We start from the raw sequence: 19,448 nt of genomic DNA on the forward strand, positions 1-19,448 counted from the left end.
ATTGTACTGATGGGATAGAGCACTGGGTATGTTGGCCATTCTTTTTGCCATTTTGCCAATCAGATGAATCCAAAACTAGCCTCCACCTTCCCTTGAATAACTTGATGCCAATTTGGAAGAGAAAAAGAAAAGCCATGATTTATTTGACTTCAGGAAGGAAATGTTGAAAAAACATATGCTGCATTAAAATGTTGTAGCCCTTTAACTTTGAGATTATGCCTTAGCGCTGTAACGAAGCTCCTGCACTCAATCAGCCTTTGTACTACTACAGTACACAGAACCCTGCTGATTTGTGCTAAAACACTTGGACACACAAATACAGCGCTGTTCCTTCCTGCCGTGTCCAACCTTTACGGAGGACAGCGTTTCACTGTTTCTTCCACTGATGTTGACTCAGTGCGGAATGAGGCCTACTGATCCTGCCTTCTCAGGTCATGTAAAAAGGGCTTTTAAGAAAAGCGATTAGATATAGGAACTAAAATACAAGCTCAAGATTCAAGATTTGTTTATTCATTGGACTCTTATCATCATTGCCATACTGACCAATGAGATTGCATGTCACAGATTAGTATCACATTGCGTGGCCTATGACTAAGTTACAATGATTATCTAGGATGACCTTAAGCAAAGCACTTGACCTCCCCTTGCACTCTCATTCATTAGAGGCTGGTGGGACATTGTGGTCATTATAGGAGCCTCCAGAAGCTTGTTCAAAATAGCTTGTGACGAATCAAATCTGGAGGGTCGAGCTGGAAAGAAAAAAACAGGCATGCTCTGCAAAGCGTTTTCCTGGATGAGGATGAGAAAAAAGGGCCCCGATGTTTATGCAGGGCAGCCGGGTCTGTTAAAAACAAGCTTTGCCTGTTCACAGTCCAGAAAGCTGCTGGCAGACTCTTACTTCATTCTAGTTTAATTAAGGAGACCTTTTCCAAATCAAAGGTCGCCATATGGAGTCCCGAAGGTGAAAAAAAGCCTGTCGTCAGCCTGTCGTCGTCAGTGGTTTGGTCTAGACTTGAGCTAAATGGGGATGCAATCTGTCAACAGTGGCCTTGCGAGCTGTCTATATGAACATGCTGACACACGTAGAGTGAACCTCAAAATTAATAAAGCGCCATCGTTCACAGTTTTGAAACATTGGCTTTATTTCCAGCCTTTTCAAAACGGACATGGACACTGATGAGTATAGCCTCTCTGATATTATGCTACAATGTGACTATGAGGGATTATGTGTTTTTGTGGTATCGCTAAGTAGTTGTTGTAACTGAAGTGCTTTTACAGTAACTGACTCACTGGTGGACCACAGAGCATCTCCTCACTCAACCCACACGGGCTTCCTCTTCTTGTAATAGAAACACATTCACAAAAATGCAACCGTGCACATGATCACGGACACACAAACCATGCCCTCCCCAAGGCTCTGGTTTGTTGATCAATGTGTTGCTGATGGGCCACTCGTGACCCCTAAACCCAGCAGCAGATAATCGATTTCTCCCTCTTGGACAGAATGATGGCCCAAGCTATCCGTCATCACCCCAAACCCCAAAAGACCAGTACATCTCCAAAGACAAGACTCATTAGAAACTAAGAGGTAGACATAAGGTTTGAAATTGATCTGGAAATACACAAAGAATCCCATATGTCTTCAGGGACAAACATGCATTCTGGGGAAGAAAGTTCTTCCTTCCTTTTTTAGCTTGTTATTTTGGAGTTGGTAGACCAAAGCTTGACTCAAAAGGATAGATCTGACCAGACAGGGGGAACAGCAGTTTAGTCAAAGGACTGTAAGAAACCAGATGTCAAGAGATACATTTTCACTGGCCTGGAAATGGCCACAAATGCTGTTCACAGGGCTAAATAAGAAGGCTGAAGTTTACAGTCAAATAACTGCTCCTAATTCTGAAAAGAAACTGACACAGGAGCTGCCTCAGTACGCGACTCCTAGAAATGAAAAATGGAATTCTGCAATCTTTGGTTTTGCAAACCCTAAAGGATGAGGTTGGGGATGTGGTAAACAGAAAAAAAAGGACTCATCCTTCACATGTTCTGCTACAGACACAAGTGCATGCACATACAGCGTGACTGTTGCAAAAGCTATTGCAGCAGCTTTAATTGATAGATTTCTTTAGATTTTTACCTCATTTGATGAATAAAGAAAAAAAAAAGAATGAAGCCAAATGAGGAAAAACCTGATCAATCAATCCATACATCATTCATCCATCCATCTTTTCATATGCACACACCCCTCCTCCCTCCTTCTTTTCCATAAAACCATGACATGACGCCCCCCCCCCCCCCCCCCCCCCCTCCTGTGGCTCATGATCTGACCTCACATTCTCGGGGCCAGCGTGGCTCCATGATGCTCGCATCCGCGGTGTTGTCTCACGTTCTCATTTTTTGCCCGTGCACACAAACAAACGAAATCCTGACACCAGCTCTCACCCCCAGCCTCCAACCACGTCTCAATCCCTGGGTAGATGGCGAGGTGGCGAGAGCCCCGTAACCATAGAAACCTCTGTCGCGGCTTGCTTGCTTGCCTGCTGGCTGGCTGGCTGGCTGGCTTACCTGCTCTTGTATGAGCTGAAACAGGGAGCTTCTATCCATATACTGGCCAGGGAGGTGAGAGGAGCCGCCGAGGACAAGGACATAGGGAGGAGCAAGAGAGGAGTGGTGGTGGTGGTGGTGGTGGTGGTGGTGTTGGAAAGGATGGGATAAGGTGGAGGGGGATTTGGTTGATGGAGCAGCTGGTGCCTAAATGGTAGCGTCAGGCCCCCTTTTTGTAGGTGCTGCGTCCCCCCTCTTGATGCTGGAGAATGCCTGGTGAGCTCGTCTCGTGGTTTCTTTTCTTGCTGGTTGAGTAAGAATCTGTCTATGTGTATCCGTGTTGGTGCTGAGGGTGCATATGCTGGATGCAAATGGCCCGTGTCTCCGCTCTGTGCCAGTGCAGCGTGGTGGCGCGGCGGTAAAAAACCTCAGGCTTCAGCAGACGACAGGCAGGGCACGCAGGCAAAGGCAGATCCAGCAGCTTCTCATTCACTCTCCTCCTCCTCCTCCTCGCTCTCCTCTATCCCATTGCACTGGCTGCTACCTCTCTCTCTCTTGCTCGTCCCTCTCCCTCATACACACACTGCGCTGCTTGCATACCAATGAGGCAGAGGAGGGAGGTGGCTTCTCTCTTCCAATTGGAGACACTGAAGGAGTGGTCGTGGGCTGCGGCTCCCTCTCCTCACTACAAGTAAGGCTTCTCGGAGAGGGAGCAGGGGATGGGCTCCACTGCGGCTCTGCGCTTACTACTGGCACACATACCCCCCCTACACACAGGCATGCATGTCTAGTCTGTTAGTGACAGAAACACACGCACAAGCCCACACACTGTAAACAAGACAAGAGCTCCAGATACACAAGCATATTGTGAAATCCAAACCATGTGATTATTGTGTTAATTTAGGGTTTCAGGCAAAGAAGATGAAACAATACAAATCTAGTGATACCAGTACCAAAGACGGCTAATAAGGAAAACCACAGACTGCTTGGCAACCCTTTACATCTCTGTGCTAATTATAAACACTGGCACATTGTTTGCACTGCTGCACAATTAACCATACACCAACCCCCATCACACATGCAAAAACTGCACAAAATTGAATTCAACTATTTAGACGGTTCACTGATCCTCCAATGAGCTCGAGAGGATACAGCTACCACAATAATGTGAGACCAGAATCCTCAATACAATAGTTCATTATAAGTAATACCAGCACAAAGGCTCTTTATATGTTAATCTGGCGCCTTATAAAGGGACTACCATGCAGGGAGCAGAGCGAGAGGGTCTGAACATATGATTAATGAAAGGAACTTGTTAGTGCTCATGTGGGCGGCATTCGGCTGCCTGATTGTACTGAAATCCCTTTAAAAAGGTGTTTTTCTTCAGAGCAAATCCGCAGTGACCCCTCCTCCTCAGGACAATGGCGATGAAGGGGAGGAAGGCAGCGCAAGGGGGTTAAATCTTAACTCCTAAGGAGGTGAAACAGCCTGAATTGCCCTAGAGATGATGGCAGGTACAGACGCTGTATAAAGAAGCCACCCAGTGACGACTTCAGCTTACGTTGTTGTTGAATCAAGGGAGTTTCAGTCCTTCTAATGTGAGATTCAACACTAACAGAGGCTTGGTGACAAACAGTGCCTCTGCCTGTTTAAGCACCATAATTGCACCAGATGTTTCGACTTCATTTTCTTGCAGGCAGGAAGGATGTGTCTTGTGCTTTCTTGGCTGGGACCCGCTCTGCTGACTATATGAAGCCATGGCTAACTGCTGTATTTGTCCTAATGGATTGGGCCTAGGCCACCTTGAACATGGCACAGTTCCCAGACTTTCTCTTTGTCACCTACCTTTACACCCAGCCGACACACTCCTGTTCAAGAAGAACATTAAAAAAGGACATTTGAGTTTTTCGCGAACGAAAGGCTTCCCTTGTTCTGTAGTTGTGAGCGTGAATAAGAAAATCTAATTATGAGGTCACTGCTGGAGCATTTGTGAACTTCATTGAGGAAGACTGATTGAAGAGAATTCGTTCAACTGTTGCCTTGGTAACCTCAAGGGACTCTTATCAAACAATGATCCACAAGGACCATGATGTGAAACATCCAGCGCAGTCAGAAAATATAGCAGAAAACCCCTTACAGAAATAACTTGCATGCCAAAGCAGGTATTATGAAGGATTTACATCAGCAAAACACAGAATTAGCTCAAGACAATATTAATGTAGCACAAACAAATCAAATCAAATGCACAAGTGGGGATCAAAATTGCACTGGAGGCAGGTAAAAAGCACCAAAATGTACAAATAAAATGACAGTTTGGCTCACAGCCCCACCACTGGTCAAACTAGTATCATTGTTTCCATTACACCACCAAGTGACATTATCCAGATGACTGACAGAGTAAGATAAGCCTGCAGTGAAATTTGTCCTGTGCTGCCTGAAGCATTCCCTGCTGAATGGTCTCTCTTGAGCCTGACTAAACCTTCATGTTCTCTTCACCCCTGGTGGGTGGATGCAGACGTCAGGCTGAACCTGGGCGCCGCTTCTTCTTTAACAAGGCCTGAGAGCAGCAGACAAAACACTGCTCAACCCTTCATGAGAGAATAACAAGGCCTTTCAATGAGGGGCATTAATTAGACCGCCAGTCAGCACTCTTCCTCACCGGCTTAATGACCCCGAGGTCCATACGGCAGGTGTTTTATTTATCTGTGTCTGCGTGTGGATGGTTGTGTTTCTGTCAGAGAAGCGGCTGCTAAGAGGGAGCTCTAAATATTTAAAGGTCTGAATTTAAAGCTCCTGTGAGAAGTTTTAGCTGGTTATGAAACAGACTGAAATTAAAACGGATGCCTCAATATGCCCCACAAAAAAACAAGGCTATCAGCCACAAGATTGATGACTTCTGTTCAGTAATTATTAATGCTTGTAAGCCCTGCTGTCAGGTATGTGTTGAACAAAGTCAGTTACAGCCCACTGCAAAAACAGACTTTTTCATATTTTCTATGGAAAATTCACATTGAGTAATATAACTGACCATGAATACAAAGCGGGATGACGTTTGTTGTTAAAAAAACAAGTATCCACTTCTAACGAGCCTCCATGGGTTTCAGGTGTAACATGTAACTGAAGGTTTGTAGTTCTGGATCCGGGGAGTGGTTTTTATTTGGGGTTTGTATTTTGTTTTTGTTTGTTTTGTGTGTGTGTTTTGTTTTTTAAAATGTTATTATAATTTATTATGATTATTACCATCATTATTATTTATCCTAATTGTGTATTCATGGTATATGTATATAAACAGTTGTATAGGTATGTGAACATGCACTCTACTTTTTTGTAATGTCCATATAACTGTCCATACTTTATTTTTTTGTATTGTTTATTTTATTATATTGAAAGAAAAAATGAAAAAAATATTAGATCACAACAACAAAAATAACTTAATTACTGTACGTACTAAAAAAAATCTGCAAAGAGATAGGAGGTATTTCTTTGTCCAAAAGGGGTGCCAGAATCAACACCAACTGAAGGTTCTTCACAGGAGCTTTAAGTTGTTCGTTTTTTTATACAGGTGTAACAAGGGTTATAAAACTAGAACCCCATGTGTCTTATGTAAAAGACATACTTCATGTTTATGCAAACTTAAGGGATTTTTCCACAGGCTCCTGCAGTTTCCTATTGGAGTGTCCCAACTGGCAATGTGCTGTGACATACTGCTTTGACCCAATGCCCTGTTTCCCCGTTGCCCCCATAGACATGAATGAAGTTCAATCAGAATTTGATTGCCATGTCACTAGGAGTGTTCAGTAAGAAAATCTCTCTTAATTTTCTGTTGGGTTTTTAGTTCAACAGAGCTTGTTTTCTTGTTTTACAAAATGCAGAGATAGTGCTGCATTCATAACATCCATGTCCGTGACTGAAGTGCTGTGACTTGAATAGTGCTCACACCAGTGGCCGTCCTGTTTTTCTGTTTATACAGAGCAAAAGTAGGACAACAGACAACGCTCTTCCATCTCAGAGGTCTCCAGCTGATGTCCTGCGCACAGCTGAGAGCAACATGGTTTGTTTCCATGACGAGACAGAAGTGTGTATTAGGAGGTGCAGAGTGAACAGCGAGCGGTCATTTCTACGTAATGTGATGCAATATCTGACAATGGAGTGCTGTTAGGATTCATCTCCCTGACCTCATGGAATTCTATTCTCTGTGGTCTGCTGATTTCTGTTCAACTGCAATGTAAATAACTAAACTGTACCACACTTACAAAAAGGACAGGGCTACAATTTCACAACAATGGAGGTGATAATGTTGGTAGCTGTCATGTTTGCTTTCAAGTAAGAGAATAATCTCAGGGAGCTTTCTAGCATGTAACTCTGTAAGTGTTACATTTCTGCATTTTATTTTGATTGAATCCATTGAAATAAGATGCAGTATATGCATGCCACTAATACATTGGTATAGTTCGATAACATGTTTTAAGCAACATCACTGCCCTGGAAAAGAAACACTTTACTGAAGACAGATTACTTTGTATTCCCTATTAAGAGCTGCTACTTTACCCATAAGAAATGAGGAGGGCAGACACAAAGGCATTCCTGAAGTTCAAAATTTGAGGGCTTTCTTTTGTGCTTCATGTCTCATATGCGGCTTTGACTCTGAAGAGTCTGCTAGTTGAAAAGATCCAGCAGAAGGACCTGGATTTCTTTGGGGTCATGTAAAGGTGATGTTGTTCAGTTGTCTTTTTAATGAGGACATTCTTGGTTCAGAAGATTTAATTATAAACAAACCCCTGACGGCGTACACAGACTAGCAAATGCACAGAATCTTCTGAAATGTGTTCTCTTTTGAATTCCCTTTTACATAGGTTATAAACTGTCATGTGATGATCCGTCTTCTGTTTGTTTTTCTTGCTGTCTTTTGAGGCGTACGCGTTATGGGATGAGCATCAGTTTTGACTTATGTCCTTGTGTCGCTGTGGCACAACGTCTGTGGTTGTGTTTTTTGTTGGTCTGTTCCCCCTTCTTCTTCTGTCTCTCCTCTCTCTCTGTGATGATTCTGTTCATGTGGTGGTGGCCCTGCAACTTCTGAAGGCCTGGATGAGAAGGAGCTCCCTGCCACACAGAAAGAGCAGCTCTTTATGTGGTGAGGTGTCTTTTTAACTGACTTCATTTATTTATTTTTTTATCAGGATGGAAGTCTGGTGGTTCAGTTTTCTTGCTTTGTATAACAGTTTGCTTGTTTCTGGTTTTGATAGTTATGGGGTTGGAGCTTGGAGCCAGAGGGGTACTTGGCGTTGCTGCCCTATACTTCTCTATCTATCATCCTTTTTGCCAGACTCTCATAGTTCTTGGTTTAACTCACAAGAGTCAAATTTCTTTCTTTGCTGATGCACATTTTAGTCACAGATGAACTGGTTGTATATTGGTACTGTTAACATAAGATTTTATGTACCACACTGAATTTAATGAACAGCTCACTAAGTGGGGTCAGAAGAAATTAAGTTGTGTAAAAGATAGCATTAACCACAAACTACCTCTGGTTGTCGAGGTGGAAGACAAGCCAACTTTTCACACACTGCAAAAACTGAAATCTAAGTAAGATTGAATATCTCAGATAAGGGTGAAATTTTGCTTATTTTTTGCCTGATAAGATTTTTTCTCACTAAGCAGTTTTCATGTTGGAGTGTTTCACTTGTTTTTAGTGTTTGGTCCTAAATTATCTCAGTAAGATATACAGCTTGTTACTGAGATTGTATGACCTATATTAGGTAATACATGCTTGAAACTAGAATATCAACTGTTACAAAGCTGTTTCATCAACACTCACAAGTATAAAACTGCATTTCAAAGTCATGATTTCTTATTTCAAGCATGGAATAAAGAAATCATGACTTTGACACAATTGTATATCTTCACACAATTAAAACAAATGACGGCCAAATGTAATGCACTGTTTTATTTTCAATGAAACAATAGAAAATATGTACTACCATATTTTAGTACTGTTGGCACAGTACTGTAAACTGACACTTAATATTTATAATTTAACATTTCAAACCGTTTCAACAGAAACAATTACATTCAGATAAGTTCCTTCCAATTACAAGGCAGAAAATAATCCTACATAATGATAAATGTATTCTTAACTTTTGTCTTTCCATCAAGAAAAGTAAATTTGTTTTTAGTATAACTTTTGCTGGATTTAAGAAATGTAATGTCTAGTGCATGTCATTATGTCAATATTATGTCACTAGGACGCAGACTTAACCTAATGGTTAAGTTGCGCTCCCATCAAGTGGTTGGCCTGGGTTTGAATCCATCCTGTGGCCTCTTTCCCACATGTCATTCCCACTCTCTCCCACTTTCCTGCACTATCCACTGTCCTCTCCTCTATAAATACAAGGTGTATAAGCCCAATAATAATAAAAAAAGATAAAGGTATTAGAATTTATTAATTTAAGAATATTTTTCAACATATGAGAAAAGAAGTCTCATATTTTTTTATTTCTATCTAGAAAAATGCACTTGTTATTGGTAAAATACACTAATTTTAAGGTATTTCTGGGTTCATTGAGGTTAGATATTTTTACTTGTTTTGGAAAGTCTTAACAAGCCAAATTTTCTTGTTCTGTTGGCAGACAATTTTTGCGTAGTTTAAGTAAACACTTTTTTTTCTTGTTTTTGGAGGATGGCTTTTTGCAGTGCATGATGCTTCTGTGTAGACTTCAAAATTATGTGAAGAACTATTCAGAGCATTCCTGGAAAATACTCCTGCCATCCAGCTCCCTCAAAATGAAAAATGTATGAAGTTAAAAGAGAAGACAGTCTGGGTGTCTACAGCTCAACAGAAGCCGACTTAGGCATAAACCACAAGATTGAGAGTTCAAGGCTTGATAGGCTCATACAAACCAGTTAACAGTATTTTTCATTTGTGCAGGGTCAGAATATCACGACTCTACTAATGTTTTCTTTGCTCACGTGATCCTGATAAGTGAAGAGGACAATGACTTGGAGGGATTTCTGGAACCTGCTAGCCCAAAGCCATCATGTGAATTAAAAAAGGTGGTGTTCACACTCGAGCTGCTCAGTTCAGGTAACAGCGATTGTGCAACAGAGGGAATCACCCGCATGATGAAAAACATCAGAAAATGAATCAGGTCACTGAATGACACAGTTTCAGCCCTTGCTGCTCCATTTAGAGGATCTCTTGGGGACATCAAACAGAAGAGGGAGAAGGGAGAAAAGAAGGAGGTTGAAAAAAGGGGGAGAAGAAAGAGGAGGAAAAGAAAGACTGAGGGATGTGGAGAAATATCTTTTATACTGCCATGGTTTTGAGTGCATGGGGAAGCCACATCTCTGCAATATTTACACCCCACTCAGGGACAGGTCTGCCATTCAGACATCAGCTGCTATTTTGGTGTTACAGTGCCAGTTTTAGTTCAGTCAAGCACAGGCTTACTGAGCAGCTACTAGTGATGAGCCAAAGCAGTAGGGAAGGTTAAATGAGGTGTGGAGGGACCTCTGGTGTCCACACCTGCAGTTGCATCCTGAACTGAGGGCAGCCCTGTTGGCTGATGTCCATATAAACAAACCACAGAGTATTTAAAGAGCACAGACAAACTAGATGTAGTGTCTCACCTGGACTGACCTGAAATAAGCACTCCTGTACTTTCACTTAAAGGTACAGTGTATAGTAATTAACAGGGTTTAGCAGAACAGACTTGATACAAATGGATTAAATACTATGTGTGTTTCAATTAGCGTATGATAACCTCAATGTAAAAATAATTGTGTTTTTGTTAACTTAGAATGAGCTTTTCATATCACCAGGTTTCTACAGTTGGGCAGAATGGACAAGCCAGTAATAAAGCGTTTTTGTATTTAGTTAGTGGCTGCGTGAAATGACCCAGAAGAAGAAGACCAAAAAAGAAGAGAGTTGTGGCTGTTGTGTGCAAAAATACAAAATGTGGTAATAACCTGACAAATGGAGGGTCACACTTGTCACTCGTCAAAGGAGCCTCCTGTCCTACAAGGCCACCTTTGCTTCACTAATGTGAGGGGTGAACAAGGGAGCCTTTCAATCTAGAATCTGAACGAACTGTACCTCTAAACCATGTTAAGGCTGCTGAATAAATCCACAATGTAACTAATTCTTTGCAGCTTACATTTTCTATAATTTATTAACTGTTATAACTATATTTCATGATGCAAACTTAGCAGTTTCCTGCAGTTTGAAATCCTGAAAACACCATATTAGCTAAAAGATGAAACAGCAGTGCTAACCTCCTTCCTGTTACTTCCCATTGGTGCTATCAAGCAGCACAAACCTGCAAGATTCTCCCAGATAATGTTGACCAGAGTCGAAGTTAAACGTGTACCTTCCCTCTGATGGCTGCATATTTGTTTAAAGCTACAATTTTTACTTTTTCCCCCCCTTCTATTTCTTAAACTACACTATTCTGCTTTAGCTGGGCATAAAAAAGTTATCTATGTGAGTTTTAAGTGGACCATGTGTCACATGGGTTATGTGGAATATACTGTACATGTTGTTTGGTGATTTCATTGGCATGTGTGTCTATGTTAACATGCAGATCGTTGATTGTTTTAATTGTTTCTAGAAAACAAGAAAACCATGGAGGCAGCCAAATCCATGCAGCACTTGAGTCCAAGAAAAATGTCTACGGGAACAATGTAGTATATTGTATTGTATTGCATTGTATCGTATCATATTAGATCCTATCGCATCGGAGCCGAGTTTTTAATGAATGATTTTAATCCATTTTAAATCATCTGACACTCCCGCTCTCTTTAGTTGTAAATCTGTCTTGTTGTATGTTACATTACTCTGTAGAGTACTCTGAATCAATAAATTGCCCCAGTGCATGAAAGGTGTCACACATAAAATCTTGCCTGAATATAATCAAGCCAGGTCTAGTTTATACATACTGTATATAACACAATTAAATGACTGTTATTTGGCTGCTACTGCCCTCTGTTGGTAAAATAGCTCAGAGGTCACAAATGTTCTATATGGCTGGACTTTCTGACTTCATTAAACGCTTTCTGCTCTTGAAAATGTTTGTAGAAGTATACCGATAACTTCAGTTCTTGGTTATTAATTTTAGCTGAAAGCTTTCATTTAATACCAGAACAGTAAAACAACAAAATGCCTTTTAATAAAGAGTAAGTTGTTGAGCAACCAAATACTTAAAAATATATTTAATACAGATCAATCATTAAGTTGGTCAAATAAATAAATGGCTCTGGTTCATTGGCAGTCTGTTGCAGCAGCTTGTGTGTACTCTACCTAAGTCTCCAAGTATTAAGGGGGCAAAGGTTAAAGTCAGGATTAAGGCTAAATGTGGCATTCTTCAACTGCAATGTGATAGATCAGATGTGATAGCTTGTGGTCATTATGTCATGCGTAACTGTTAGTGCAACATGGGAAATGTGGTTAAACAACTCTGCATTAGAGATGAACAAGAAGAGGAAAATGCAGTGTCATCTTGTAGTTTTAAAGAGACAATGGCTCACATAAGCTTCTGCTGGAGTCATCTCTGCTGCTGTGATCGACAGTCCACAGGTGCTCTGACACACACGCTCCAATCAGGAGCCTGTCATGTGAGAGGCCGTCTGACAGCTGACATTGTGGAAATAGTTACCTGCTCCATAAACTGAGATAGGGTAGGTGTTTTGGAGCTGGTATGGTAAGTCATTCACAAAGAGCGCCTTACGGTGGGCCAAAGCGAGGGGGGGGGGGGGGGGGGGGGGGGGGGGGCTCTGTTGGCTCGGTTGTACAGCAGTCAGCGCACACTTGGCCACTGACACCTGCTAACACATCCAAGTGTTGTCACAACTGTCAAAACCTAAACAGGCGCTAACACTACCTCTACAGAGCACACTCACACCCCAGCTGGCCCCGGGACAAGTGTATTAAAACTGTTAGTGTGTTGATGCCTTCTTCTCACTTTTCCTTGTCTCAATGTCAAGCTGTCACTTCAGGAAAGGTCTAATCGTTTAGACCTAACTGTTTTATCTATATGGCAGCGTAATAGCGGCTGAAAAAATGAAACCAACATTAAACAAATGCACACAGATTTACTCATGCATGCATATGATAAAGTACTTGTTTTAATAGGTATCAAAGTATATGAATTTACAGTAATTTAGAATGTCCCTAGTTTCTGGATGAAACTTGAGACATATATATATCTGTATGCAAACACCCTAATGACTCCTACAAAAACAAACCATTGTAACACTAACAGCATTTTGGTGGAATACCATTTTTCTTCTTCTAATCTTCTTCTATTCTTTAAAAATAGGGTTGATGTTTCTTCAACTACGATAAAAGAGAAATGAAATTAAGAAGCATATATTTTAAGGTACTAAAGAGGTGCTGCTCTTCTGAGACTGTAACCCTGATCCATAACAACACAAAGAGTAGAAGATGTTGTAGAAGATTTCCCTTGCTTCTCTAATGTTCTTTAAAATTATTTGGTAGTGAAGACAGAATCTTAAACAACACAGCAGCTGGCAAAGTGTACGTAGCAAAGGGCAAAGCAGATCTAACAAATCTGTAGCTAATGTCTTTAGCAAACTTGTCTGGAGATCTAATCAAATTTATGATTAAGCACAGTCAAGAAGAATTACTTGTTTAACTGACTTAATTCACTGGTTAAGTGATTGTGCCGCATTTACTCTATGAAATTTAATCGTATGTGTTGGAGTAAAATGTATTGTAAAAGATCTGATTGAATTTACTTGTATCAGACTTTACAGAGTAACTCAAAAGAAAAGCTTTTAACAAAGAACAGTGATCATGTGCTGGACGGTTTAGGATACTTTGACAACTGATTCACAGCCTTGATAAGGCCTCATGGTGGGTGATATTACCCAAGCTGCTTTGGGTCAGAGGCAGGACCAGACTTGAGAGGATTTTAGACTGCTAAAATTACAAACTAGCATCAGATAAATTTAGAGGTTAGACACTAAAGTACTTCTGACAGGATGGTGTAGCTGTCCTCTAAAAGCGTTTGTAATGTGTTAACCACGTGCCTAGTTAGTATTTCAACTCAGATGTTAGCATGGAAAAAGAGACAACCAGAAGGCTATATTTGTAGTATGTTGGCAGCCGAACAAACTTCATGTATTCCAAGAATAGAATTAGAAGTTTAAAATATTTAAAATTTACTCTATGAAATTTAATCGTATGTGTTGGAGTAAAATGTATTACAACAGTTCTAATTAGAATACATGTTTGAGAAAAAGTAACAGATGCATTTAAGCTATATTTCTTCATTACATTAAAGATGAAGCGTTAAAAGTGAAAAAAAAAAAGGTGCAGGGTGATCATTTGCTAAGTATATGTGTAATATGAAGAGTTTCACCAAAACAGCTCATGAGTAAATAATCAATAAACTAGATCATGCTCTGTAACAACAAAGTTTGAAGAAGGATTCATAGAAGATAGAGAGATGGTCTAATCTAATACCTGTTACCCAGAGTTTTTTTTTTAACTTATCAGATCTTTATTTACATAAACAAGATCTGATTGTTTATTACATAAACAAGATCTGGTCTACTCTAATACCTGTTAACCACGTGCCCAGTTAAGAGACAACCAGAAGGCTATATTTGTAGTATGTTGGCAGCCGAACAAACTTTATGAATTCCAAGAATAGAATTAGAAGTTTCAAATATTTACAAATATTCCGTTATGACCATTTTTACATTAAAAATGTACTTTGACAATTTCCATTTTCTGTTTATTACCTTGTTTGAAAAGGCAAGTTATCATTTCCCGGAACTCAAATAACACCAACTTTTAAAGATTAATTAATAACCACGTTTATTTCCTGACAGCCGACCAATCAGATTATTCAACTAATCCTTTGACAACAATCAGGAACAATAAACGTCTTAGCGTAGGCTATAACTCAGGCAGAGACAACCACTATAAATTATATCTTATTATCAGAGCCAATGAACCACCCCGGTCACCGGGTTACAGCCCATTATACTGATAACGACTATAAAATAGTTGCAGACAGCAGAGCCAGTCAGTGAGGAGAGCGTCCCTCTGTCGGCGGACTCAGGGAGTGGTCTAACCGGAGAGAGTCTGTGTTTGGCTGCTGCCTTTCACCACCGCCTCCCAAACGGGGTGCACACGGCTAAAGACAATAACATAACAATCCAGACAACTGGTCACAAAAACGGACCGACAACCCATTTATAAACGTATTTGTTAATACACCGAATGAAGAACTAACATAAACTTCACTACTACGAAAGCTTTTCCTGCTGCATGTGCTCTAACGGAACAATAGGCATTTAGTTAATTTAATTATATTACAACTAATAATCATAATAATAATAATAAAATAATATTCTAATTATAACCATAATCCAACAGAACGTAGACCCTTCTCCTGTAATCGATCATTTTATAGCACCACAAATTGTATTCATTCTCTCACTTAGCCACGGTCATCTGTTTACTCCCCCTCCCTATCCTGAGCATGTGCGCTTTATAGTACAACTCATCCCTTCATCTTCCCCCTCCCTCCTCAGCCCGGCTCTCACTCATTCCCTCATTCTCCCCCTCCCTCCCTTCTTCCTCGTATTCACTCATTCAATCCCTCCTTGCTCACTAACCCACAAACTCACCTCCACACACTCCCACATATGCACACTCCTCACTCTCCAAAAAACAAAACAATCATCCTCAACTCACTGTGAGGACACAGGTGGAGGGACGGGGGGACTCATGCTGTTGAGGATTCATTTTCTCTATGTGGATTTGTTTCATTAATCTGAAGCTAATATGCACAACACATATATGAGCGATATGAATATGCTATTGTATCATGTATATTTGCACAATAGTGGACACATGATTTCCTCAAAATAGACAAGTGTCCCATTGTAGCGCACCCTGTAGGGAGTACCCCTCTTATAAAGGCATGCCTGTCCGGTGCTCTGCACCCGAGTGTGATGTGTATGACAACGGTGATTTGCTTATAATGCAAAAAATAATTGTTTAATAAGTGAGATTGCCATGCCATAAAAGTCGGAGGAGAGCCTGCTCCAGTGTCTGTGACTTTCATATAGGAATCAAAATGGCGTTGCAGGGAGGGACAACAGACCTGATAATAAAATTAGAAATAAAACTGGATAACTAGAGTAAACTTGTTATTTCGGAGGAGTTTTTATATTCAGACTGACAGTAGGGGCATTAATAGAATAAAGGAAAAGTCAAATGTCAAAGCTGTTATTGACTGTGCTCTGATGCGCCAGTTCCTGAACAATAGAAAGCCATCACTGCGCCCTATATTGAAGGACTTTGGTTTCGGCTGCTGCCCCCCCATGCAGGCGAACTCACACCTGGACACACATTAAACACCTAAACCTCTATCTGAACCACGATGATCAATAATGTGACCCGGTATCAGAATCCCTGATCTTTGGAGGTGTTGGCAACTTTCCTGACAATGGAGCGCGAGCTGCGACTGCCATAGTGACACTTATAACCAATTCCACCCAAAAGCAGCAAACACAGCGAACCGAACCACCGAATTCAGACCTATACAGACCCAGATTATCATCCCGCTTGTCACCTGTGATTTACATATCGTGACATTTAATTTATACGTGGTTTAACACTAAATAATCTCGACCACGTCACTCAAAGTCAATGGCCGGACTGTGTTAGTTGGGAAAATGTATCAATGTATTAAAAGCGAAAACGGGAATCTGCATCCGCCGAACCGCATGCATCCCTCTAAGCATAGATTAGATTTTGCTGTGCACGGACTGGTTTGATCACAGTACCCGTCTGTTTGGGTCAATTTAACGCGAATTGTGCAAAATTGTTCACAGCACGCGCTACTTCCAGCGGGTTTTCTGGGAATAAAAGTTGTTCGCCGGCGCGGATGAAGACGAACAAGTGTTTCCACATGAAGTCCAATGTCTCTGCTATCAGCCCATGGTGTTTTGTCGATCAGTTCTGCGTCGTAGTGTTTATATTTGTCAGGAGTTGGAGGACGAAGAAACACAAACGGGACGGCGCCAGTTCCATGGAGTCCGTTAGATCAGCTGCTGGCAGTTGGTGTTCTCAATCACGTCCGCAGATAGGCTTCATAGCTTCAGTGAAGCGCCTGTGGAATAAGACACTTAAAGTGATCCTGCTAACTGTCAATATACGTTTTGTGGATAATATTAGAACATATATTTTTTTATTGTGAGCTTTTGTCTTGCGGACTTTCCGGGAAAGCTTTATTGTGGTCGTGATTATTTTTCCTGTCGCTTTTCCTGACACTCCGGTGCACCAGCTGAGTCGGGTGAAATAACACATCAGGACTTTTGTTTTCACCTGATAACAAACTGAAAAGAAAAGTGACCATGGCAGAGACATCGGCAGCTCCAGCCAAAGCCAAAAGGCAGCCAAGCCCAAGAAACCTGCTTCTCATCCCAAATATTCGGAGATGATTAAAGCAGCGATCGCTCACGACGCAAGCCGGAGCGGAGCGTCCCGTCAGTCCATTCAGAAGTACGTGAAGAAGACCTACAAGGTGGGCGACAACGTCGATGTGCAGATTAAACTGGCACTGAAGAGGATGGTGGCAAGTGGGATACTCCGCCACACCAAAGGCATCGGTGCGTCCGGATCCTTCAGGCTGGCCAAACCAGAGGACACCAAGAAACCAGCAAAGGCAGCGGTATCAGCCAAACCAAAGAAGGCTGCGAAGCCCTCTAAACCCAAGAAGGTGGCCAAGCCTAAGAAAGTGTCCAAAACGCCCGAAAAACCCAAGAAGGCAGCTGCGAAGAAAGTGAAAAAGGTGGTGAAAAAGGCGACACCTGTGAAAGCAAAAAGGCACCAGCTAAGAAAGCCAAGGCGGCCAAGCCAAAGCCAAAACCAGCAAAGAAGGCAGCCAAACCCAAGGCAAAGATGCCCAAAAAGGGAGCAAAAGCATCAAAAAAGAAGTGAAGGACAATATCAGAACTTAACTGTAAATATTTAAGGAAATGTTTTCGTATATGTATTATTTTTGTAAGGTCTCATGCAAACTTAAGCTAAATTTACCAAGTTTTTCCTCCATTGCACTATTGACTAAGATGCTGTAGAAATTATTGTGATCGTTTTATTTGGCATTAATAATGTTGTTAATTTCTCTCTGAACCTTGGATACAAATAGACTGAAAATTAAAAAAATGTATATAAAGTTGAACTCACGGTTATTGTTAGTGCACGGAGTCATTCTGAAACTCAAAGTGTGTCAATGGGGAGCATTATGGAGCTCTTACAATATACAATTGATGGCCAGTGACAACATGATTCTTCAGAAGGCTCTATTACGCTCCATTCTTTATACTTTCTCATGTTAAGATAACACGTAATATAGAAACCCATCATACTGTGTTCATTTACTTTAAAACACTGTTTATACTGATATTAAATAAACCTTGTTCATTTTCTTCTAACTATTGTTTTTTAAGTTTTTACGCGCATTTTTACGCGTGCGTAAAGTGCTGGGGGCAGCTGGGGAAAAGCTGTGCGTAAGCTGCACCGACACTTTTACAAGACCAATTGCACTGGTCTCAACATCTCAGGTTCGTTAGCTTTACTCGCAGACTGTCGTAAATTAAAATAATTAAAGACAAACCCGACATTGGTTGCGCCAAGTAAGATGACATCTCAATGTGTTGTAGGCATTACTATATACGGTCTATGGTTAGTTATGCAATGATCCGAGTACTACAGAAGTACTATTTGGGAAATAAAAGTTATATGTCATCAGATGGTTTGAATAAAGCAGGTTCATACTTCCCAAAATGAGACTTTGGGGGAGAAGCGTGCAGCTGCTTAATTACTGGGTATATGGTAAAGCTATATTAACTGTTGGGTGTTTCTTTTAATAACTGGGATTTTAAAGAAAAACACAAGAAACAAGTGAGGAATTCAGTTGCAAAAACAGATAACTCCGTTTTTATACATTTTCAAAAATCATTTCTTTTTGATATAGATTCCTAATAAAGTTAAGTTTTCAAGATATCAGATTGATCATATAAAAAAGTAGTATATATATAAATAAAACATGTTTTCTGAAACATTTTTCTTATTTTTCAGAAGTGAGTTAACTATTTTTGCAAATGAACTCTTCCAAGTGTACATGAATAAATTCCTTCAAGAATATAACGCTGGTAAAGCAGGTGGAACCCTTCTTACCATGACATTTTCAGCCAATGGGTTTCAGAAGTTTTAGAGTGCAACAAATGAACACTTTTGTATCATCACTTTAAGGTCAACATATTTATCCTTAATATATCTGATCAATCCATAACCCAAAACTAAACACAAATCCCATCATCCACTTTCCCTGTTCGCAAAGAACCGAAGACACGGCTGTTGTCACCCACAGTTCAGCGTCCCGGCGCTCACCTGATATCCGACACTGCCATCAAGCGGTGTTTCGCTGGAACTCCACTTCAGGGCATTTGTGACTCAGACAGCAGCAGCAGCAGCAGCACAGTCCGGAGTCAAACTGATGAAAGTCAAGATTACACACATATTATCCTCTACATGCTGCTATTCATCCTCATCTCAAAAGAAAGGTGTCGACTCATCAAACTAACCTGGTTTAACAGCTTCAGGCTGGAGAATCAAAGCAGAGCACAGACTCCTGCAAGGCATGCCGCTCGTAAATTGAGACCCTAGCAACAAGGTAGTCATTTGTGCCCCTTCACAAAAGCATCAAACACCGGCTTTAAACAGAAATGTAGATTACAACCTTTCCAATCCATTACTTTAAGCAACAAAAAAACCTGGGATTGTGATACTATGGTGTCAGATCAAACATGGATTATATCCCAGCATTGAAGTGTTTACATGTGTTATTTCTTTCATCATTCAAATAGTT

General features: G+C 40.8%; 2 protein-coding genes across 3 annotated transcripts in view; one reads left to right on the top strand and one right to left on the bottom strand.

Annotated features, from left to right (window-relative positions):
• The window catches only part of rhbdl1 (rhomboid, veinlet-like 1 (Drosophila)), a 57,468-nt gene extending 54,323 nt beyond the window's left edge, over positions 1-3,145 (bottom strand). Inside the window, exon 1 of one of the 2 annotated variants that reach the window (XM_034707558.1) lies at positions 2,326-3,145. In XM_034707558.1, the coding sequence (XP_034563449.1) occupies positions 2,326-2,355 (30 nt within the window). In that variant the 5' untranslated portion in view covers positions 2,356-3,145. The remainder of the gene's footprint in view (positions 1-2,325) is intronic. The other variant, XM_034707557.1, reaches the window with a different exon arrangement.
• A 13,519-nt stretch (positions 3,146-16,664) lies between these two features.
• On the top strand, positions 16,665-18,012 carry LOC117829844 (histone H1.0-B). The gene is given in 3 exon segments (XM_034707559.1): positions 16,665-16,963; positions 16,966-17,394; positions 17,397-18,012. Coding segments are annotated over 3 exon segments (582 nt in total). The 5' UTR covers positions 16,665-16,932; the 3' UTR covers positions 17,519-18,012.
• The last annotated feature ends 1,436 nt before the right edge of the window (positions 18,013-19,448 follow it).

The sequence above is a fragment of the Notolabrus celidotus genome, chromosome 18, assembly GCF_009762535.1.
Source record: "Notolabrus celidotus isolate fNotCel1 chromosome 18, fNotCel1.pri, whole genome shotgun sequence".
Lineage (NCBI taxonomy): Eukaryota > Metazoa > Chordata > Actinopteri > Labriformes > Labridae > Notolabrus > Notolabrus celidotus.